This window comes from Myxocyprinus asiaticus, chromosome 43 (genome assembly GCF_019703515.2).
Source record: "Myxocyprinus asiaticus isolate MX2 ecotype Aquarium Trade chromosome 43, UBuf_Myxa_2, whole genome shotgun sequence".
NCBI classification, from domain to species: domain Eukaryota; kingdom Metazoa; phylum Chordata; class Actinopteri; order Cypriniformes; family Catostomidae; genus Myxocyprinus; species Myxocyprinus asiaticus.
This window is the reverse complement of record NC_059386.1, coordinates 31,202,450-31,223,539: the sequence shown is the minus strand read 5'-3', so window position 1 is coordinate 31,223,539 and position 21,090 is coordinate 31,202,450. Positions and strand designations below refer to the sequence as shown.

At 38.1% G+C, this 21,090-nt stretch overlaps 1 protein-coding gene across 2 annotated transcripts; it reads right to left on the bottom strand.

Annotated features, from left to right (window-relative positions):
- Positions 1-119: 119 nt before the first annotated feature.
- LOC127433915 (rho-related BTB domain-containing protein 2-like) lies at positions 120-15,830 on the bottom strand. Of its 2 annotated transcripts, none has more exons than XM_051686255.1 (10): positions 15,535-15,830; positions 14,307-14,508; positions 14,105-14,208; positions 10,986-11,171; positions 6,730-7,643; positions 6,355-6,473; positions 5,937-6,087; positions 4,651-4,739; positions 3,617-3,722; positions 120-2,677 (listed from the first exon to the last, which is right to left on the bottom strand). In XM_051686255.1, the coding sequence occupies exons 1-10, from the start codon at positions 15,609-15,611 to the stop codon at positions 2,460-2,462; spliced, it is 2,166 nt and encodes a 721-aa protein (XP_051542215.1). In that variant the 5' UTR covers positions 15,612-15,830; the 3' UTR covers positions 120-2,459. The 2 variants fall into 2 exon arrangements, with proteins under 2 accessions (XP_051542215.1, XP_051542216.1); XM_051686256.1 differs by lacking the exon at positions 15,535-15,830 and adding an exon at positions 14,609-14,718.
- Positions 15,831-21,090: the final 5,260 nt, after the last annotated feature.

The window sequence follows — 21,090 nt, the reverse complement described above, 5'->3', positions numbered from 1 at the left end:
AGACTGTGTAAAACAAAGTAAAGCAGAAAATGTGTTTTAAATTTACTACACAAACCAAATTTTTGTTATCATACAATTCAGATAAAAATCATTTTTTAATTAGATTTTATTTTTTTGCTTTAGAGAAACCGTTGATTGTAAGATATTATGTATTCAGTACATTACATTTCAAAAGACAATTAAAACACAGGTGGAACATACTGACAGACGGTATACAGGATTATCACAACATCTATCACGACAGTCAGGGTTGGGAGGGTTACTTTTTAAATGTATTCCACTACAGATTACAGAATACATGCTGTAAAATGTAATTTGTAACGTATTCTGTTAGATTACTCAAGATCAGTAATGTATTCTAAATACTTTGGATTACTTCTTCAGCACTGGTAGATTTTTTCACTTGTTTTGACTATAAAAACTCTGCCAGTACAGTAAGACAAAATACACATGTTAAAAATACATTCTCTGAAAAACATAAATATCTTATGCAGTGTTGTTTCTAAAACAAGATCAATCAAACTGATCTTGTTTTAAGGATTTTTAGATATTTTTACAGGAAAACAATAAAAAAATTATCATCAAGAATATGATTTTTGCCCTAATATCAAAGGTCTTACTAGAAAAAAGAAATTATGATCCAACGTGAATTTTCTTGATAAAAAATATGATCGTATCTGGTAACGTGCATGTAAAATGTCTTGAAATAGTATTTTAGCTTAGTGTAAAGCTGACAATTTACACAAGGTTTATTTCTATTTCTTCTGCTCCAAACTTACTTCAAACTTACTTCTTTGTCTGCTCGTATGAATGTAACACATCATAAGAAAGTGTTTCACTGCTGTTCAAATGCACTTTGGATCGCATCATTTATATGTATAAATGTTTTCCATCTGAAAGAACTAAATATTAAATTAAACAAATGAAAATAAAATGCAAAGTAATCTCTTCAGTAATCAAAATACTTTTTGAATGTAACTGTATTCTAATTACAATGATTTAAATTGTAACTGTAGTGGAATACAGTTACTTATATTTTGTGTTTTAAATACGTAATCCCGTTACATGTATTCCGTTACTCCCCAACCCTGCCGACAGTTAATCTGATTCTGAACACACTAGATTCCTCACATAAAATTTAAGAAACGTTATCACATGGAATCTCCTTGGTAGTAAAATGGAATTCAAGGAAACTTTTGTTGCCTTTTACTGTGTAAATATGTAAACGTTTTGTCACTCCTTTTGATGTCCAAACTATGATGTAGTAAAATAGCTTGATGATCATCTAGTGAGAAATAAACACACACACACACACAAAAACTCTGCCAGCAGAGTTTTGCCATGCCATGACGTCTTAAAATAAGAGGACTAGGCACAATTAAGTAGTTAATGAAATATAATATTTTCCAATAAATTTCAACTCTAGAGTCCAGTGATCACATGGTGGTCATGCCTGTTACAATCAGGAGAATATATGATATGATTCAGGGGATGAATCACAAAGAATCATTGTAGGAACAATGCTAAAAATTAACAATAAATTGCACAGGAATTTTTTACAAAAATGACAATTTTTTTCTTGGGGTGACTGTATTCTTGAGATATGAGGTTTTCAATGAATTCAGTGTACCACAGTTCTGCTTTCTCGATTGCTTTAGGCCAAACGGCTTTTAATGCAACATAGATCAGAGGTTCTCAACTGCTTGGTCGCAGGCTTGTTTTGATAGGGTCGCAGTAAGTAGGGAAAAAAACTATGCTAAATGCAAATAATAAACTGCAACTAATTAAAAAAATAAAACCAAATTAGGAAAGCAACATATTTACACTTTATAATGGAAGGAGAAAATCAACTGTTTGCTGATGAGGTCAGAGACATGCGTCCTATCAAACTCTAGTATTTTGGCGCTAGTTGAAGTAGGTAGACGCCAACATGGACAGGTTGCATGACATGCCAAAATGTATTTTGTGTGGTGAATTATTTGGTGCCAAGAGCATGAAACCATTTAAATGACATTTTGTACAACAATTCTGCTACTGTGTTGGCTTGCTACTTGATGTCAAATATAAAATCTAGGTCCTGAAGCAAAACCAGTTGAGATCCACAGAAACAGACAACTAATATACAGTACGCTAAGAGTTTCTTCAACATCATGGAGGTATCTGACCCCGAAATGCCTACTTCAAAACAAGCAGAAAGTTTACAAGACTACCTACTTGCAATCGGTAAACATTTAACATCAAAATCTAGATCTGTTTGGCACCCATGTCCTATGTATGTGATGCCTGTACACTTTCAAGTGTAGCACTTCAAGCACCAAGAACATCAAAACAGGGTTGATAAACTCTGATCTAATACCAGTTGAGATGTCAACCCTTTGGAAAAAGCAGGATTCGTTGAAAAAGGTGCAAGACTGCACATTAAAGTTTCTCCATCTTGAAGTCTTCACTCTCACATCCCTTCAGATGATAGCTGAAGAACCTGAGGGGGAGGAGGAAGAGGAGGAGGGGTTTGATGGTGAGGGCGGAATGTTCCAGAGCACCCATTTACGCTTGCTCTGCCGCTTCTGGGACAAGTAGTCCTCCTTTTCTCGTTCTTTGCGTGCTCTCTGATAGTGGTCATCTTCTTTTAGATACCAAACTGGTGGCCAGCGGTTCTTCTCAAAATATTCTTGGTTCTCTGTCATGCAAATGAAGAAACAATAAAAACATTACTCTACTAATCCCAGGTCAGATTGATCAAAACAAACACATTTTTAGGGGTGCCATTAAATATTGCTATATCGATTAATGATCGGCATGTTATTTTATCAAAATATTTTTGAGGCATTTTGAGTGCTTTCCAATTGACTCAGTTGGCCTCTGTCTAACAGTCAGGCGTAATAGCATTGAGAGACCACAAGAGGGTGATATAAAATGTACTGAAGCCGGTCGTGATCATGATCACACACAGAGGACGAGCTGATGCAGGGCAGCAGATGGCAGTACAAAGTTAAGGAGGTTTTTGTACTTCTTCAAGAATGAACAAAGTGACAGACGAGTTTGCAGGTTAGTGTATGAAACTGGTGTAACTGCGCAAACTGAACGATTAGAAATGGTGACGTTTATTATGCAATTTCTTTGTATGTAGCCTTGAACAGGTTTCTTTCAAGCGGTCAAACCACAAAATTACATACTTATAACTGAAAATACATTGTGTAGACTCCATGAAAGATGCATATACACAATATTTCATCTAACGATGGTTAAAGTAAATAATCTTTGTCCTTTGATAATGATTTGAGTCGCATTTAATGGAAAATTATGCAAGTTGCGCACCATGGCACTTCAAATAAAAAAATAATTGTCTCAAATTTTGGAACTCGCCATGTTTTCTGCCAGACACGTCCGGTGTTCCTTTAATTTACCCTGCCGCTCACACTTTACCAAAGTTGGGTTGAGAATGTTTTTTTTTTTTTTTTTTTTGAAGTTAAAGACTATTTACCTATTGCAAAGAGCAGCCCAATTTATATCTTTATATTTAAAATCCTGATATTTCTCGATAATCATTGGGAAAATCTACCGATTATAAATGCGTGAAAAGGCATTGATCCCAAGCCTACAAATCTTCATGTATTACCTGCTGATTTGGCCCTCATATCCCTGGGGAATTTGCGGCACACGTTGTTGTAGTTGGTGCAGATGTGGTGAAGGCACCAGTCAGTGAGCTGGTAGGCACAGTGGAACTGAAACCAAATGGCATGCAAATTGAGTAGTATCACAGGAATAATTCACCCGAAAATCATCATTTACTCAACGTCATATTGTACCGTACGTTGACATCTTTGTTCTGTGGAACACAAAATGAGATTTTAGGAAACTGTTCATGCTGCTTAACTCCATACAATGAAAGCAAATATTTTGATGGTGTTCTTTTTGGAACTTGACGGCCTCTGGTCTCTATATGTTTTCATTGTATGACAAAGAGTAATTGTCAAACTTCTTTAAAATATCCTTTTTTTTCTCTCTCTCTCTCTACGGAAGAAAGAAATCCATATGGGTTTGGAACAACATGATGGTGAGTAAATTATGACACAATGTTTATTTTTGGGTGAACTATTCCTTTAATATCATAAAACCTTGCTGTTTGGTTTCATTATTACATCAACAGAACTGTCTACAGAACTACACTTTTCATTATGGAGAGTTCCCAAGATTCTAGAGTGGGGGATTTACAGTGTTCCTAAGACTCATTAGCACAGCAAGTGACTGAGCTTCAGCAGTCAGGCATGACAGTAAGAACCATGTGAGCTGTCACAAAAACAGCACAGAAAAATTGTGAGTTTACACCAAATCCAAGAGCAGGACAGGGCTTACAGCAATGTTTGCAGGAAACTGCGCTTGGACACTCTTAGGCAAATTTCTTTCTCAGCCCTGCAGATTTTATGCTTCTTTAGTAAACTGTATTTAATTTATTTTAAATGCCAGCAATCAGGTTGCTACAAAAAACAAAAAAAAAAAAAAAAAAAATGATTACCACATACAGCAGGTGGGCTAATTAAAAAAGAAAACCCTCACTTGATACATATGTAATTATAAATATGCCCTGCATAAAATATATGCACAACATTTACAGCCAAATGATTTCATGTGTGTTTGCACTTGAAGTTTTACCTGAGCCATTTCCAGATATACTAGCACATCTCCATCTATGTCTGTGCCAGTGGCAGATGCCTCCTTCAGAACCGTAACAGTATGAAGCTCTGCAGTAAAATACATTTATTACAGCACTTCTTTTTCTCAACATTCAGAGAGAACAAATGTAATACATATATGCAGGGTTGGGGAGTAACGGAAAACATGAAACTTGATTACGAATTTAAAATACAAAATATTTGTAACTACATTCCACTACAGTTACAACTGAAATCGCTGGTAATCAAAATACAGTTACATTGATTACTGAAGAGATTAATTATTGTTATTTATTTCATGTAGTATTTAGTCTATTCAGTTGGAAAATATTTACCTGTATAAATGATGCGATCAGAAGATGCCCTTGTGTACATTCTGTGGGGTTTTGAAGCAAGTTTGGAGCAGCAGAAATAGTTAACCTTGTGTAAATTGCCATGTGAACATTTAGCTTTATGCTAAGCTAAAATGCTATTTCTAGCCATTTTACATCCACCTGTTACCAGGCACCATTATATATTTTTTTCCATCAAGAAAATCCATGTTAGATCTTTTTTCTTCTTCTTCTTCTAGTAAGACATTTGATATTAGGGCAATGATGTACTGCAAAAATCGTATTCTTGATGCAAATTTTGTATTGTTTTCCTGTAAAAATATCTGAAAATCCTTAAATCAAGATATATTTGCATTATCTTGTTTTAGAAGCAACACTGCATAAGATATTTAGGCTTTTTTAGTCTTACTGTACTGGCAGAATTTTTTTTTTTTTTTTTTTTACTTATTAACTTATTTATAGTCAAAACATGTAAATAAATCTGCCAGTGCTGAAGAAGTAATCCAAAGTATTTGTATTACGTTACTGACCTTGATTAATCTAACAGGATACGTTACAAATTACATTTTACAGCATGTATTCTGTAATCTGTAGTGGAATACATTTTAAGAGTAACCCTCCCAACCCTGCATATATGACAATTCAATACATATTGTCAGTATCATAAAATAAATCTTTACTGCAAGACACAATTCATAATGATTCATGAGGTTTAAAAGACTGTATGGATTTTGTTTGCTGTGGTCACATTATCATACTTCACACTTTTCCATCTAGCGATTGCTTCTACCTGATTTAAAACTTCTTTTTTTTTTTAAATCCAGAAAGCTAGGAGAGGATAAAAATTAAACTTGAGTTTTTAAGTTTAAAGTTTAACTTTATGGCACTTGTTAGACCTTGTGTTCATTAATGGGAAGATAATAAATCATTAGACCTGTGAGGGCAACCAGGTGAGGCAGGCAGAGGCGATTGGCCAAAATAATGAGCTCCATGGCATCCAGGTCAGGTCTAGAACAGAAGCGTCCCGTGTAGAGATATTCCAGCACTGCCTGCATACTACTACGGGTTGTGTTCGGGAACAACACCTGTGGAACAGCAACAAGAAGGGGACAATGTAGTATAGCAACACAAAATGACTTGGTTTATGTTGAATTATAGTTAGGAAAACCACATTTTTTGAGAATAACATTTAACATTTTGACACTATACAAAGATAGTGTAGACACGGTCTACATTATCGATAACCATAAAGAAGACTCAGGCCTTCCCAAGCACCTCATAGTACACATTTTCCCAAACAATTCAATTGATTTTGAGAAGGTAACAATAAATGCTCTATATGCAGCACTCACCTCTTTAGTACAGCTTTCGACAAATGGCCCACCAAACATGGCTGCCATCCAATCACAGCTTGAAATAAGCAGTGGTTTGTGAGCTTGAACGGTGCCATCATCCAGTTTAAACACCACATCTGGGTTTAAAGGAAAACATCTTTATTGCAGGACACAATCAATGTAGTAAAGATAAGCTTTACTACGCTAATCTCGAGAAAAAAATAATTTAAAAATTATATATATATATATATATATATATATATATATATATATATATATATATATATATATATACACACACACACACACACATTAATTCTAGGTAGCTTCTGGATTTCTAGATACATTTTACAATGTTTGTTAAATGAAACAATTTTGGCAATTTACACACACCTGAGAATGTTCCTTTAGCCAGGCATTCCTTCATCCGATTGGTCCGTCGCACGTGGAAAGCCTTTGTGATCTCCTGATTCATGAAGGCCTCATTGTTGAGGATGTTGGCGACCATCATGCGTAGATCAAACACCTCCAGCAGCTCAGCTATATGAGCGATATGCATCAGATCCTTCTCATGTTCGTCCAACTGTCCTGTGTACAGGTAACGCATCACCACGCAAAACGGCCCAAGCGACACCGAAGGGTCCATATGTACCACCGTCATCGGCCGAGAAATGAACGCAACGGGGTCTTGCACCGTTTCTCTATTGATGCTTACGAAAGCACGCCCCAATGAACACAACAGCCTTCCTCCACGACCGCTCTCCAGGATCCCATCTGAGTCAGTCCCAATCCCAATGCTATCTTCATCGCTGCTCTCACACATATCAAAGCTGGCTGCCCGAGCAGGGGGCTTGTGTCCCGGAGGTTGCCTGCCTTTTGCCTCAGCTTTCACATCCTGGAGGAAAAGGTCATAGAATTTAGAGGAGGCTGTTGCAAGGTAGACCTTATGAGCAAAGACCCTCTGGTGCTCTTGGAGGACCAGAACCACATCAGCACATAGTGGCTCCTCCAGCAACCGGCCCGGGGGCTCCTCGGTGGTGGAGGGGGGTGCCGGGATGGTTATGATGGGTGGGGGAGGCTTGGGAGGCAGAAAAGGCACCTGCAAGAGGGGCCTTTGGACGTCCCGTAAGTGAGACTTCCAGAACTGTAGGTGGCGCCGTGAGATGAGTGCAGCACGGATGGCGTTGTCAAACACGTCCTTAACTCCAAACTGAGCCACTACGCTGGTCTCGTAGTACAGTACGCCCAGCTCTTTGGCCACCTCTCGACCCTTCTCAGGAGGAAGAATCTCATTGGCTTTGATGGGTCTGCAAGTTTGATTCATGGAGAAAAGTCAACAAAGGACAAAAAAATCTGTATAGTCAACAACTGAGTGAAACATGATATTTCTAAATATTTTATAATGAAAAAAAAAAGTATTAATTTCATCCTGTGGGAATTGATTGGATTGTGAAGTGTGCATTCTATACCAGAATGAAGCCATACCTGAATGCAAATTTTCCATCAATTTCACTCTAAGGAGAACCCTTCTGAAACACCACCAGCACCCACCTTTGTCTAGGTTTATTGGTTGGGACGTGGAGATTGAAGGTTAAGTGCACCCTCAAGAGCATCACAATAATTACGCTTTTTTTTTTTTTTTCAAATCTATCGTTTGTGCTATTTTTTGGGAAAATCATGCACTGATGAATCGAACACAGTAGGGCTGGGTATTGATTCAGATTTCCTGATTTGATTTGATTCCAATTCACAAGCTCTCAATTCAATTCAATTCCACTGCAAAAAAGTGATTTTCAAGACAAGTATTTTTGTCTTGTTTTCCAGTAAAAATATCCAAATGTTCGTAAAACATGATTTATTTACTTGATAAGCAAACTGTCATAAGATTTTAAGTCTTGTTTTGAGAGAAATCTAATCAAATTTAGTGAGATTTATGCTTAAAACAAGAAAAAACTGTTTGCCAATTGGGTAAGAAAAATAAACTTAATTCAAAAAGAAATCAAGTTCATTTTGCTTACCCCACTGGCAGATTTTTTTCTTGTTTTAAGTCTAAAGTTCACTAAATTGCCAGATTTATCTTAAAACAAGACTTAATATCTTATCCCATTTTGCTTGACAATTATATAAATCATGTTTCAAGAATGTTTAGTTAATTTTACAGGAAAACAAGACAAAAATAATTAAATCATTTTTTGCAGTGTCCGATCTCGATTAGATTAGATTCATATGGGTACATTTCTATTACATTGTCCATTTTGCTTGCATATAAAATAAATTCTCTCTCAGTTAATGCTCTTTATTATAAAGTAACCTTCTAGGCATCTCATCTAGGTACAATTTGAAAATGTGTATTTTACAAATTACATTTTATTATTAGTTTTTCATCAAATTGGTCACATTTTAGCTTTTGAATATTTCTTTTTTTAATTCAGTCTATTCCACCAATTAATGTCATGAAATTGCATATATTATGTCACATACACTGATGAGCCAAAACATTGACCACTCACAGATGAAGCGAATAATGTTGATCATCACCTAACAAGGCCACGTCAAGGTCTGGGTAGATTAGATGGTAAGCGAACAATCAGTTGTTGTAGTTAACATGTTGAATGCAGGAGAAATGGGCAGGAGTAAAGACCTGAGCGACTCTGACAAGGGCCAAATTGTTATGGCCAGATGACTGAGTCAGAGCAGCAGTGCTGAGTACCTACCGACAGTGGTCCGAGGAGGGACGAACCACAAACTGGTGACAGGGTGTTGGGTGCCCAAGGCTCACTGATGCACGAGGGCAACAAAGGCTATCCCGTCTGATCCGAACTGACAGAAGGTCTACTGTGGCACAAGTCACAGAAAATTTTAATGATTGTTACGGGAGGAATGCGTCTCAACACACAGTGCATCGCACCTGCTGCTGACCAGTCAGAGTGCCAATGATGACCCCTGTCCACCGTCGAATGTGCCTCCAATGGGCACGCGAGAATTGGAACTGGACGTTGGAGCAGTGGAAGAAGGTCGCCTGGTCTAATGAGTCCCGTTTTCTTTTCACTTTTACCCACCCCTAACAGTAAGACCAGGAATGTCTATCATAGGATGACCAGATTCCTGCTTGTGGAAAATGGGACAGCCGCCTCCCAGCAAAAATTAAATTGATGTATCCTTACCTAGGCGCAGATCAATGTGAAGCAGAGGGTGCAACCACATCAAACTGAGAGCAGGGATTCTGGAGTAGAAGTGTTTGAGGCTGCTCTGAATGTCTTTCCACTCTGGGATGTCTCTCAGTAGGGCCCACTCATGTTTTTCTGTGTTCTCTAATGAGTGGCTCCAATTATGGAGGTAATCCACCAATGCTGAATAAAGGTTTCAAATTATCCGCTCACATGTCACCAGCTTGAACCAGGGCATCCAACTGCTTTTTAATGTCAGAGGGTATGAATGATTCCTCCAGTCTGGCCTGCAAGACTTTTCTCAGGTCATGAATGTGCAAAGCCACTTCTGTGGCTGATATATGATCTTGCTCTACTATCTCCAGCGAATGGTTAAAAGTGTCTGTTTGCTTGAGTGTGAAGCCAATCCAAAGTTTAATGCAAGGATCACTGAAAATGTCTCTTAGAAACTTTGGGCATTTTTATTGAGAAAGAAAGTATGCATGCAGACCACTGAAAATGTGCAGTATTCTTTCAAGAGCTGGATCAAGAGAGAGAAAATGTGTGTTGCCATGCTGCAGTAATTTCTGATAGTTCAGCTGCTCAAAAGTGAGTACGTTGCATATGACAGCTTCAGAATTGGTGCGGATCATACAATTTCTTGATCAATTTCGCAGTGGAGTCAGCCGAACGAAAATACGGCCGTGCTCAACAGAATGATAGTTAAAAGTCCTTCACTTGCGTACACCTTGTCAGATTCAGAACTTTGCTTCACACACAAAAAAAACCCAAAAAAAACACTTGGTATGGCACACTTTTAGCAGCATCCACACGCTTTTTTGTATGAACATGCTGCACAATGTTGGTGCAGTCTCCATGGGCGATGGAAAAGCGAGCTCCACAAATCTCACACCTCACTTTACTAGGCTCTGTCTGTAACTCCTTTTTTTTTTTTTTTTAGAAATGTACACTCTTTCTGAAGATCCTCATTAAATGTACATGCATGCTTAGATGAAATTGCAGCTGGAAAAATGTCAGCGGTGTGCTCTTTAAAAACTGACTCTTCAATCAGTTTACTAACTGGACATCTATTGATAGGGGATTGTGATTGGATAGTTTAATCCAATCATGTACTTCAAATAACATGGTGTGATTTTATTGGTTTTAAAAGCTGTATCCTTGGTTACCTTTGATTAGAATACTCACGTGACTGAGAAAGTCGCATAGGCGATAGAGAAATTTTAAGAGAGGGGAAATACGGGACAAAACACGATTTTTTCAGAATAAGTCGGGACACTAAAAAAAGTGCTTTAATATGGGACTGTCCTGGGAAAAACGGGAAGTCTAGCCAACCTAGTCTATCAAGAAAGTACATTTTGATTTCATGTTGACTTTAATGCTCATGTTGAACATTCAGTCTTCAAGAATAGTTTGCCTTAGACAAAATGTCCAACATTCATGCTACTCCCAACACTCTTAAAGTCTAAAAGAACAACAATTCACCTTGCAAGAGGTCTCCGAGCCCTGTTAACAGCCTCTAAGTCAGCATAGCGCAGGTCTAACTGGCATCCAACCAGGATGACTGGGGCACGAGGGCAGAAGTGCTTGATCTCTGGGTACCACATTGTCTTCACATGAAACAGAGAATTGGGGTTGGCGATGGAGAAGCACAGGACCACCACGTCTGACCTAGTGTTCAGACACAAAATACCAGACAACATCAAATCACATAACTCAAGAACATATCACTGAAAAATTACCCAAAATGTCACATAACTCACTATAGGAGGAAAGAGTGAGCAAAAAATCATTGTATTTGGACACAGCTCAAGACTATTGTGCATTTTGTATGACATTACATACACATCACGTCCCAAATGACAGAAAAGAAAAAAAAAAAAAAAACATACTTGAAATCCAGTCTGACCATTAAGATAATACATATGTGGGTAAAAAAAATGGAGAAATGTTGCTGAGAGACATTTCATATTTTACCACCAAAAATGCAAATTACCCATATTACTGTTATACAGCCTTTTTGATTATGTCACCCAAAACTCCTACTCCATTTTCAATGACCCCATTTACACCTGGTATTAAGATGCATTTTGGGTGATCGCATCACATGTAATCAGCGCTAAATACAGGTCTAAACAGGATCAGATCTCAAAAACGACATACGAATGTGGTCAAAAATGCATGTAACCACGTTTATTTTGAGGTGTAAAGGCTAATTCGTCATGTATGCATCCTGGCAGCAGTGAAGTGCCATCCCTCACCTGTCAATCAACCGCTGCGCTTAAACAAGTGTTTAAACTTTGCCGGTTACAAGCAAATTTAAAAGGAAAAAGACATCTTATTGGAAAATTTTAAAAAGCGGATACATATACAAGCACCAGAACTTCATAGATCTCCTTTAGTGTGTCTGATATCAACACAGATGACAAGCACGAACACCTGAAGCTCTTTTAATATAGGTAATCCACAAAAATAATGGATAATTGTGCTTGACATGTTGCGTTTGTTTAGATTAAATTTCAACCATATCTGGGAGAAACAGCGCCCAGGTTTTCTTTGTCTTTTCTGACATTGTTGTGCTTTTATATCATGCAGTAACACAATGACATAGTGACTAATGTAGGTCATCATGAAACAGAGACCCTCCCCTCCAAATCCAATCCCGAGTGGTCACAGGAGACGCATTTAAGTGACCAGGTGTAAACAGTGATGTATGTCACCTGACCACATGTGATCGGATCACCCGAGACACATCTTAAGACCAGGGGCCTTATGTATAAAATTCTGCATAGATTTCATCCTAAAAGTGTGCCTAGTGTGTTACGCCAAAACCTGCACAAATTTCACTTTATAAATCCCAGCTAGCGGAAGATTGTTCATACATGCACGTGATTTATTCCCCACCCCGTCTCCTCCCCGAAATAACCATATATGGAGTGTACAACGCCTGTTTTTACTATGCGTAACCTCCTTTACATACAACTACCATATGCATATCGCCACCCAGACACGTGACTACCGAGTTTAACGGTATAAGAACACGGGAGATAATACATTCTTAATGCCTCACGTGCCCATAAATTAGATGCTGGTGCTAAAAATCATTTCTTAATCTTTGTCTTTTTTTAATGTAAAATATCTAGACATCTTTTAAACAAGATCTGTTAACCTGAGAAACATATATTTTTTTAAATATTAACTTGTTTTCAGGGAATATATCCTGTCCCTGGACAATTTTTTTTATTGTTGCAAGCATAAATTTATGCAATATTGCTTTTCAGAATAAAAATAAATAAATAAATCATTTTAAGGGTGTTTTAAAGAGAAGTTAAATATTTAATACTGGAAACTAAACAAGGATTATAAAATTATGTGTGCAGTGTTAAACTACTGTCTGACATAATTGGATTACTAAAAGAGCTTTTAAAAATTAAATATGCAAGCTTACCTTTTGTTTTGTTTTTGACTGGCTGTGCATCCACTATCAATATTTATTACAGCTTATACAGAATGCCTTTTCAATTAGTTACATTAAATTAATATAGCCTAATATTAGCTGGATAACGATGAATTTTGATTCAAGTGCTTAACTACATAATTTTTTATTGTAAATGTTGTGTATTTAATGAAAAGCAGAGTATATAATCAGTCCATTCCATTCATTACTTGTCCAGCTGGAGTCGCCAATTCACACACAGCGGTAAAAGAGATCGTACGGTGGTGCGCACATTTTCCCGTCAAGTTTACTTTTTATAAATATCATCGTGAGCTTGAGAAGTGGCGTGCGCAACATTTTTGTGCATACGCAACGTTTATACATGAGGCCCCAGGTGTAAACGGGGTCAATGTGTCTTAAACTCTTCAGAATTGAAAGCTATATCAACCATTTAAAAATGTCATTACAGTTCCAGCCAGGTCTCCTAAGCAACCAAATTGGCCCGGTTGCTAGGGAGGGTAGAGTCACATGGCGTAACCTCCTCATGGTCACTATAATGTGTGGTTCTCGCTCTCGGTGTGGCGTGTGGTGAGCTGTGCATGGATGCTGCGGAGAATAGCGTGAAGCCTCTACACACGCTACGTCTCCGCGGTAACACGCTCAACAAGCCACGTGATAAGATGCTCAGTCTGAAGGTCTCAGATGCGGAGGCAACTGAGATTCGTCTTCTGTCACCCGGATTGAGGTGAGTCACTATGCCACCACGAGGACTTAGAGCGCATTGGGAATTGGGCATTCCAAATTGGGGAGAAAAATCCAAAAAATAAAAATAAAAAATCATTACAGTTTGTTTTCCTTGAAAAAAATTATTACTTTCTTTTTTTAAAGAATAAGCATCTAGATTTCACCCGGGTCTTTTTTTGACCCACATATGCATTTTAGTGGGGTGAAGTTGTATATCCATTATAGGGTGAAAGCACATATGGATGTGAGTTAGATTGGTTTTCTAAATGTTGAAAGTTGGATTTTGCTGTTCAAACTACAAAATACTAAATACACTTCAGTCAGATGTGCAAAAAAAAAAAAAAAAAGTCTGATTTTTTTGCAGCCTGTCTGAACAAAACCAAAGTCTCTAGGAAGTGGTTTATTTTCCAATAAAGAAACTCACCTGCCATATGCAAATCGGCGGTCTTTGTGGTGATCTCCAAAGGTGTCCCATAACCGAAGAGACACGCTTACATCATCCACTACATCTCTAGAGCGCTCCAGAACCTTAAAAATACAATGATTGGATTTGTGAGCACTAAAGACTACATATTTCATACAATTGAAATGACAGTAGTGAGAGAGAGAGAAAAAAAAAAGCAAACCTCTTGGCATACTCTGTACTGGTCAATGGCCCAGACAGTAGGCACATGCGTGGCGAGCAGCTGGTACTGTGTTAGAGTGGCGTTGCATGCTCGGGCACAGATCAGTCGCGTTTTGCCCACGGCATTGTCGCCCACCACTACACATTTAATGGTCTCGACATTAGGCCTCTCATAGTCCATGTCAGTATCTTTAAACTGGGACCTAAAAGCAATGGTTAAATACACATAACTCAGAAACATACAACGCTAGAGAAATCTAAATGAAAACATAACTCAGAAAAAGTGGTAAAACATTAACTCACCAAGTCGTTCCAAACCGTATGACTTTCTTTCTTGTGTGGAACTCGAAAACAGTCATTTGTCAGAATGTCCAAGCTGCTTTCTTTCCATGCAATGAAAGTGAATGGTGACCAGGAGTTTTCCCGATGGGCCGGCCGCGAAACAGGGCCGAATGGGCTGCGATAAGCTGAAATGGGCCGCCGCGTTATACAGAACGGGCCACAAAACAGCGCCGCGATATGCCGAAGGGGGCAGCGATATGCAGAAAAGGACAGCGGACTTCCCCCACCACTTTTGGGCCAGCTTCTATGTAAAATCCCGGGGCGATTTCTCTTTGTATGGAAAAGCGCAGCTCGGACATTCTACTAAATATCTCCTTTTGTGTTCCACAAAAGAAAGCAATATAGGTTTTGAAAGAGAGTGAGTAAATTATGACAGAATTTTCATTTTCATTAACTTGTCCAATTCAACAGTATGATACTGTAAATTATGTGTGCAGAAGCACACTTTTTCATTGTCATTTAATGGCAATAAAAGCGACCATGAACTGTATATAAATAAAAATAGGTAGTATAACAGCTTGTGGTAAAAGTAAATTTGATCAAAATCCACATTTGACCAATTCTATTCTCACACACCATGATTTGTCGCTAAAACTAATTTGTTGCTCACAAATTTGCATGCAAGGCAGATGTTTACGAGTACATGAATAACATGTCTCAAAAAACCTAAATAGACAACATTTTCGGGTATCATATGTTGGTGTCTAGGAGGGCAGCTTCAGCCAATGATGCCCAAAAAATATTGTCTAGATAGGTAGCTCACTAGGATTTGAGACACAACCACTGTCTTCACCCTTAAGTTATGTAACGCTCCTTATGCCAACAATGACCTGCTCAAAGGGGCCATACGTTTACACAATTGCATACTATATGAATGCATAACTTACCGAAGTGAACTGAAGGGAAGCATTGGGTTGGCAGACGTTTGTGAGCTCAGAGACGACGATGTTGTTAAAATGTCCATTGGCTGCTACGAGCACCTGAAGCAACTTCATTTTCCCAGCGGAGACGCAAAAGATCAGGATTGTTGTACGCAGTTTACAGCAACGAGACACAAACTAGACAATTTTACCTCAAGGTATGCTAGTTTTTCACCTCCTCTGAATAAATCACACAGATATAATCAGCAGAAACTCGCGTCGTTTGGAGGTTTCTGATTCGTGACATTCCCGGTGTTGGTAGAGTTCGCTTCCGCATGTGGGCAGTGCCAGCTGACGCACCGCACAAAACCAACCCATTCAGACAACTTAGTGCTTTAGGGTTTGAGTAAGAATGCATACGACAGATTCTTGTGATTTATATTTATTAGAAAACATAATCTGTGCCTTATCTTTTTCCTTCACGAAAAACATTAAAATATTGTGGAGTGATAGGGAAAATTCTATTAATAAAATTTGCTAATTGAGGTTGGATGACATAAGTACTTATTATAAATTATTCCATGAGCAGTATATTACGGCATAGGAAAAGCGACGAATGTGCTTAATGGTAATACAATAACTGATAATGGTAAATCATTGAATAATGATGATCAATTAATCAAATGTATAACCATCACCCCCACGTTTCCCCCTTTAGATAATCATTCACTCACGTTTAACCATCAAGACGTTGTCCCGTCTCTATTTTCATCAACCTCTGAATTATCACACGTTGCATTATCACCTGCAGCTATGCAAATTAGATGGGCGTATTTCAGTGTGTCACATTTCATTGGTTTTGCGGGCTGTTGCATGCTACAATAAAAATGATTGTGAATATGAACATGATGATCTTACACTGAGAATAATACATTACGGCATGTCTACACACTTGGAGGAGTTCGTTCCAGCTCGTTTTCTGCTTTCATTCATGTATCAACCAGTGAAATTGAATGTGGCACACTGAAGTACGCCCATCTAATTTGCATAGTCACAAGGTGATAATACAACGTATTTTTTATATACCTGAAAAATACAGTAGGCCTACATTTTCTGGAAAAGGCTGTATTTGTGGGCGTAATGTCAAAAATGACCTTTATTAATATGACCATGGACTACATAGACTCAATAATAAGCAAAAACTGTCTAGGTAGGTAGCTCAATAGGTCCAGCACATTCCACAGATGCTCAGTCGGATTGAGATCTGGGGAATTTGGAGGCCAGGGCGACACCTTTAACTCTTCATCATATTTCTCAAATCATTCCCAAATAAAGTGTGCAGTGTGGCAGATCGCATTTTCCTGCTGAAAGAGGCCACTGCCATCAGGGAATACCATTGCCATGAAGGGGTGTACCTGGTCTGCAACAATGTTTAGGTAGGTGGTACATGTCAAACTGATGTTCACATGAATGGTCGGTCCTAGGGTTTCCCAGCACAACGTTGCCCAGAGCGTCACACTCCCTCCACCGGCTTGTCGTCTTCCCACAGTGTATCCTGGTGCCATCACTGGTAACCACAGCCGTCCACGTGATGTAAAAGAACTCATCGGACCAGACAACCTTCTTCTACTGCTCCAAGTTCCAGTTCCGATGCTCGTGCGCCCATTGTAGGCGCTTTCGACTGTGGACAGGGGTCATCATGGGCTTTCTGACCGGTCTGCGGCTAGGCAGCCCCATACGTATGATGGTGCGATGCACTGTGTGTTGTGACACATTCCTCCCATAACCATCATTAAAATCTTCTGTGACTTGTGCCACAGTAGACCTTCTGTCGGTTCGGACCAAACGGGAGAGCATTCATTGCCCTCACACATCGATGAGCCTTGGGCGTCCAACACCCTATTGCCGGTTTGTGTTTTGTCCCTCCTCGGACCACTGTCGGTAGCATAGTTGTATTACGGACTGGGCCAGTGGGGCCAGTGCCCAGGGGCCCTTGACTACCAGGGGCCCAGGGAGGGGGGGCCTGGGCTGCAAGGACTGGCAGCCCATCAACTTTGAAATCAAATGTTTATATACAATTGAATATGTGGCCACCACAGCTGTCAGCCTATACAAGGCCCCCTCAATATGGCCCTGTGATTATGAGGGCCCTAAAAAAAAATTGGTCCCGGGGCCCTTGCTAGTCATAATCCGCCCCTGGTCAGTAGGTACTCACCACTACTGACCGGGAGCACCTCACAAGCCTTGCTGTTTCATGGATCCTCTGACCCAGTCGTCTGGCCATAACAATCTTTTTTAAGTCACTCAGGTCTTTACTCCTGCCCATTTCTCCTGCATTCAACATGCTGACTATGAGAACTGATTGTTCGCTTACCATCTAATCTACACAGACCTTGACATGTGGCCTTGTTTGGAAATGATCAAAATTATCCGCTTCACCTGTAAGTGGTCATTATGTTTTGGCTCATCAGAGTATGTTTACAGCAACTAGACCCAAAGTAGATATTAAAAAGAATAATCCTTGTGTCTTTTTATATTTATTCTAATTTGAGGTTCTGAATAGAAATTTGCCTATGTCATCATAGACTGATAGGATTCATGTAAATCTAAATAACCGAGCTCTTTACCGGCACTCCATCAAGCTCAGATTACAACGTGGGTGGCATTGACTTGTCATTAGGCCATCCAGCAGTCCCAGAAGAGCCTGTTTAACACCCTGACTGCTCCTCTTCCTCTCCTCTCCATTAAACTCCTTTTATATATATATATATATATATATATATATATATATATATATATATATATATATATACTTTTATGCATTTATTCAGTGTGTGGTCTTTGACTTCATGAGGAAGTTCAAGAGGTAGTTCACCCAAAACTGAAAATTATGCCACAAAAGATGTTAGTCTACGTTAATCTCAGCCACCAAAAAAACATTCCGCATATCTCCTTTTATGTTCCAAGGAAGAAATTCAGGTTTGGAACAACATGAAGGTGAGTAAATAATGTTATTATTATTATTATTGGGTGAACTATCCATATAATCGCTGGTTTGTTATGACCATTAAGCACACTATTAGGATATGTTTCAAAAGATTAACATGAGTTCAATCAACTGTATCTTTTTCCTAGGTAATCCACCCTGAGAAATATTCACTGGAGTAAAAAGTGTGACAACTTGCCCTTGTCTCTCCTATATGTGTTGTATATAACAATACTCAAACAAGTGCACACATTGTTAACACACATGTAGATTTAGATTTTAAAATGTAGACATGTTTGTATAGATGCTGATGGATTCTGAGATTGCAGACATTTACTGAGGTTGTGCTGCAAACATGTTTACATATTCTGCTCAATATCATCCAACTTGATCTATGAAATAAATACTGCGGGTGATGACAGCACAATTACAGTCTGGCTTTTTCCAGACATAAGCTAACTTTTGTTTTTGAACAATGTCACATAAAAGACAAATGATTGATTAGCATTTTCATTTGATCTGATAGTCAATAGATTATTGGAAAATAACCCCAAGAAACATGCTTAAAAAACAATCATTGTGGTTTTAAAGAATAGGTTACAATAGCTTTTTAAAAATGTTTTAACCCATCAAGCATTTAAGAGAACAATTAAGTTTTGCCAAAAAAAGTTCTCCTCTCATTTATATACAGTAACTAATTTATATACAAATTTAATGGACTGTTGTTTTAGCAAGTCCAATGCTTTTCCAACTTTTTCTCCCAAAAAGAAAAAATGTCATTACACACAATATCAAAAGTCACTTAGCTGAGACAGACCATTTGTATTAAAGGTACATTTCACCCAAAAATGAAAATTCTCTCATCATTTACTCACTCTCATGCAATCCCAGATGCCTATGTCATGAACTTTCTGTCTTCTGCTGAACACAAATGAATATTTTTAGAAAAATATTTCAGCTCTGTGCAACTGACAATGAATGCAACTGAATGGTGGCCAGAACTTTGAAGGTCCAAAAAGCATATAAAAGCAGTATAAAAGTAATCCATATGACTCCAGTGGTTAAATCCATGTCTTCAGAAGCGATATGATAGGTGTGGGTGAGAAACACATCAAAAAAAATTTTTCCTCCCTACATCCTTCCTCCCAGTAGGGATTAGCGATTCACAAAGAATGTGAATCGACAAAAAAAAAAAAAAAAAAAAAAAAAAAAGAAGAATCTGAAAGTGGAGATTTATAGTAAAAAATAATTCAAATATTGATCTGTTTCTCACCCATTATCATATCACTTCTGAAGACATGGATTTAACCACTGGAGTCTTTTATGCTTTTTATGCTATTATGGATTACTTTTAAGCTGACTTTATATGCTTTTTGGACCTTCAAAGTTCTGGCCATAATTCACTTGCATTGTATGGACCTAAAGAGCAGAGATATTCTTCTAAAAATCTTCCTTTGTGTTCTGTAGAAGAAAATCATACACATCTGGGATGGTATGAGGGTGAGTAAATGATGAGATCATTTTCATTTTTGGGTGAAATGTACCTTTAAAATGAATGGGAGTAATTGGAAAGTGTAATATTGTGGGTCTAGAAAATGAAGTCTCACCTTACAGGTAAAACAGTCAGTCACCATTTTGATAGAAATATCGCATTTCAGTTAACTCAAGAACACGCATGCACATTAGCCTCAAAAATTGTGTTTTTTTTTAGCCTGATCTGAGCTAAAGCAGCACAATTTACGATTCAGATGTTATCAGATTTTACTGCTGATTTGAAATATGTTATTTGATCATATTCTTGACCAACCATTTTAGGGATTTCAGTTGTTTTCTATTCAAGTAGATTGGAGCTGTACTTGTATACCACATGTATCCATAGAAAATAGCTGCCCGGGAATTTTCCCAAAATGTCAGCCAAGTGGCCTGACTGAAAGCGACTTTGATTTAAACCCATTTGTTAATCAAGACTCCAGAACACAAAAACATGTTTTGACATACTGTATATGCAACATAGTTTGATGAAGTTTCCTTTTTAAAATGGCAAGTAGTCAAAAGTGACCCCAATTGAAGAATCCCCTTTAAATGTATTATTTGTTCTACTCATTGTTACTGTGTTATTTAAATAAAGATGTGGGAGTGAGCTTTTCTAGTCTACTTTGGCGGTATTTAATAGGTTTTGTGGGCGTCTGTGTGAACAAAGGTAATAAAACTGAAATAGCTGTGTCTCCAGACCCCCTCCACAAAACCAGTAAGTGCTTTGATCACTATCAGTGTAATTAACCCTTTAAACACCCCCCCCCCAACGTGGAAATTTCTTAAGGCTAATGAAATTCGTCATGGAAAACACATCATTTCCTCTAAACTCTCTTTCCTACATTCATGACCAGATCACTGATAAAACTTTTTAGCTCAGGTAACACAAATACATTAAAAATGGGGGAATGGAAGTTTATTCAGTTATATAACCAGTTCTGACAAGCTACATTTTTTCAATCACTTCTACCTTTTGAAACATTACCTGCACCAGGTGTCAAAAACTCTCTGAACTCGGTTTTAGAACAACAGCCAAAAGCAACAAATGAGAAAGACCGTGAAAT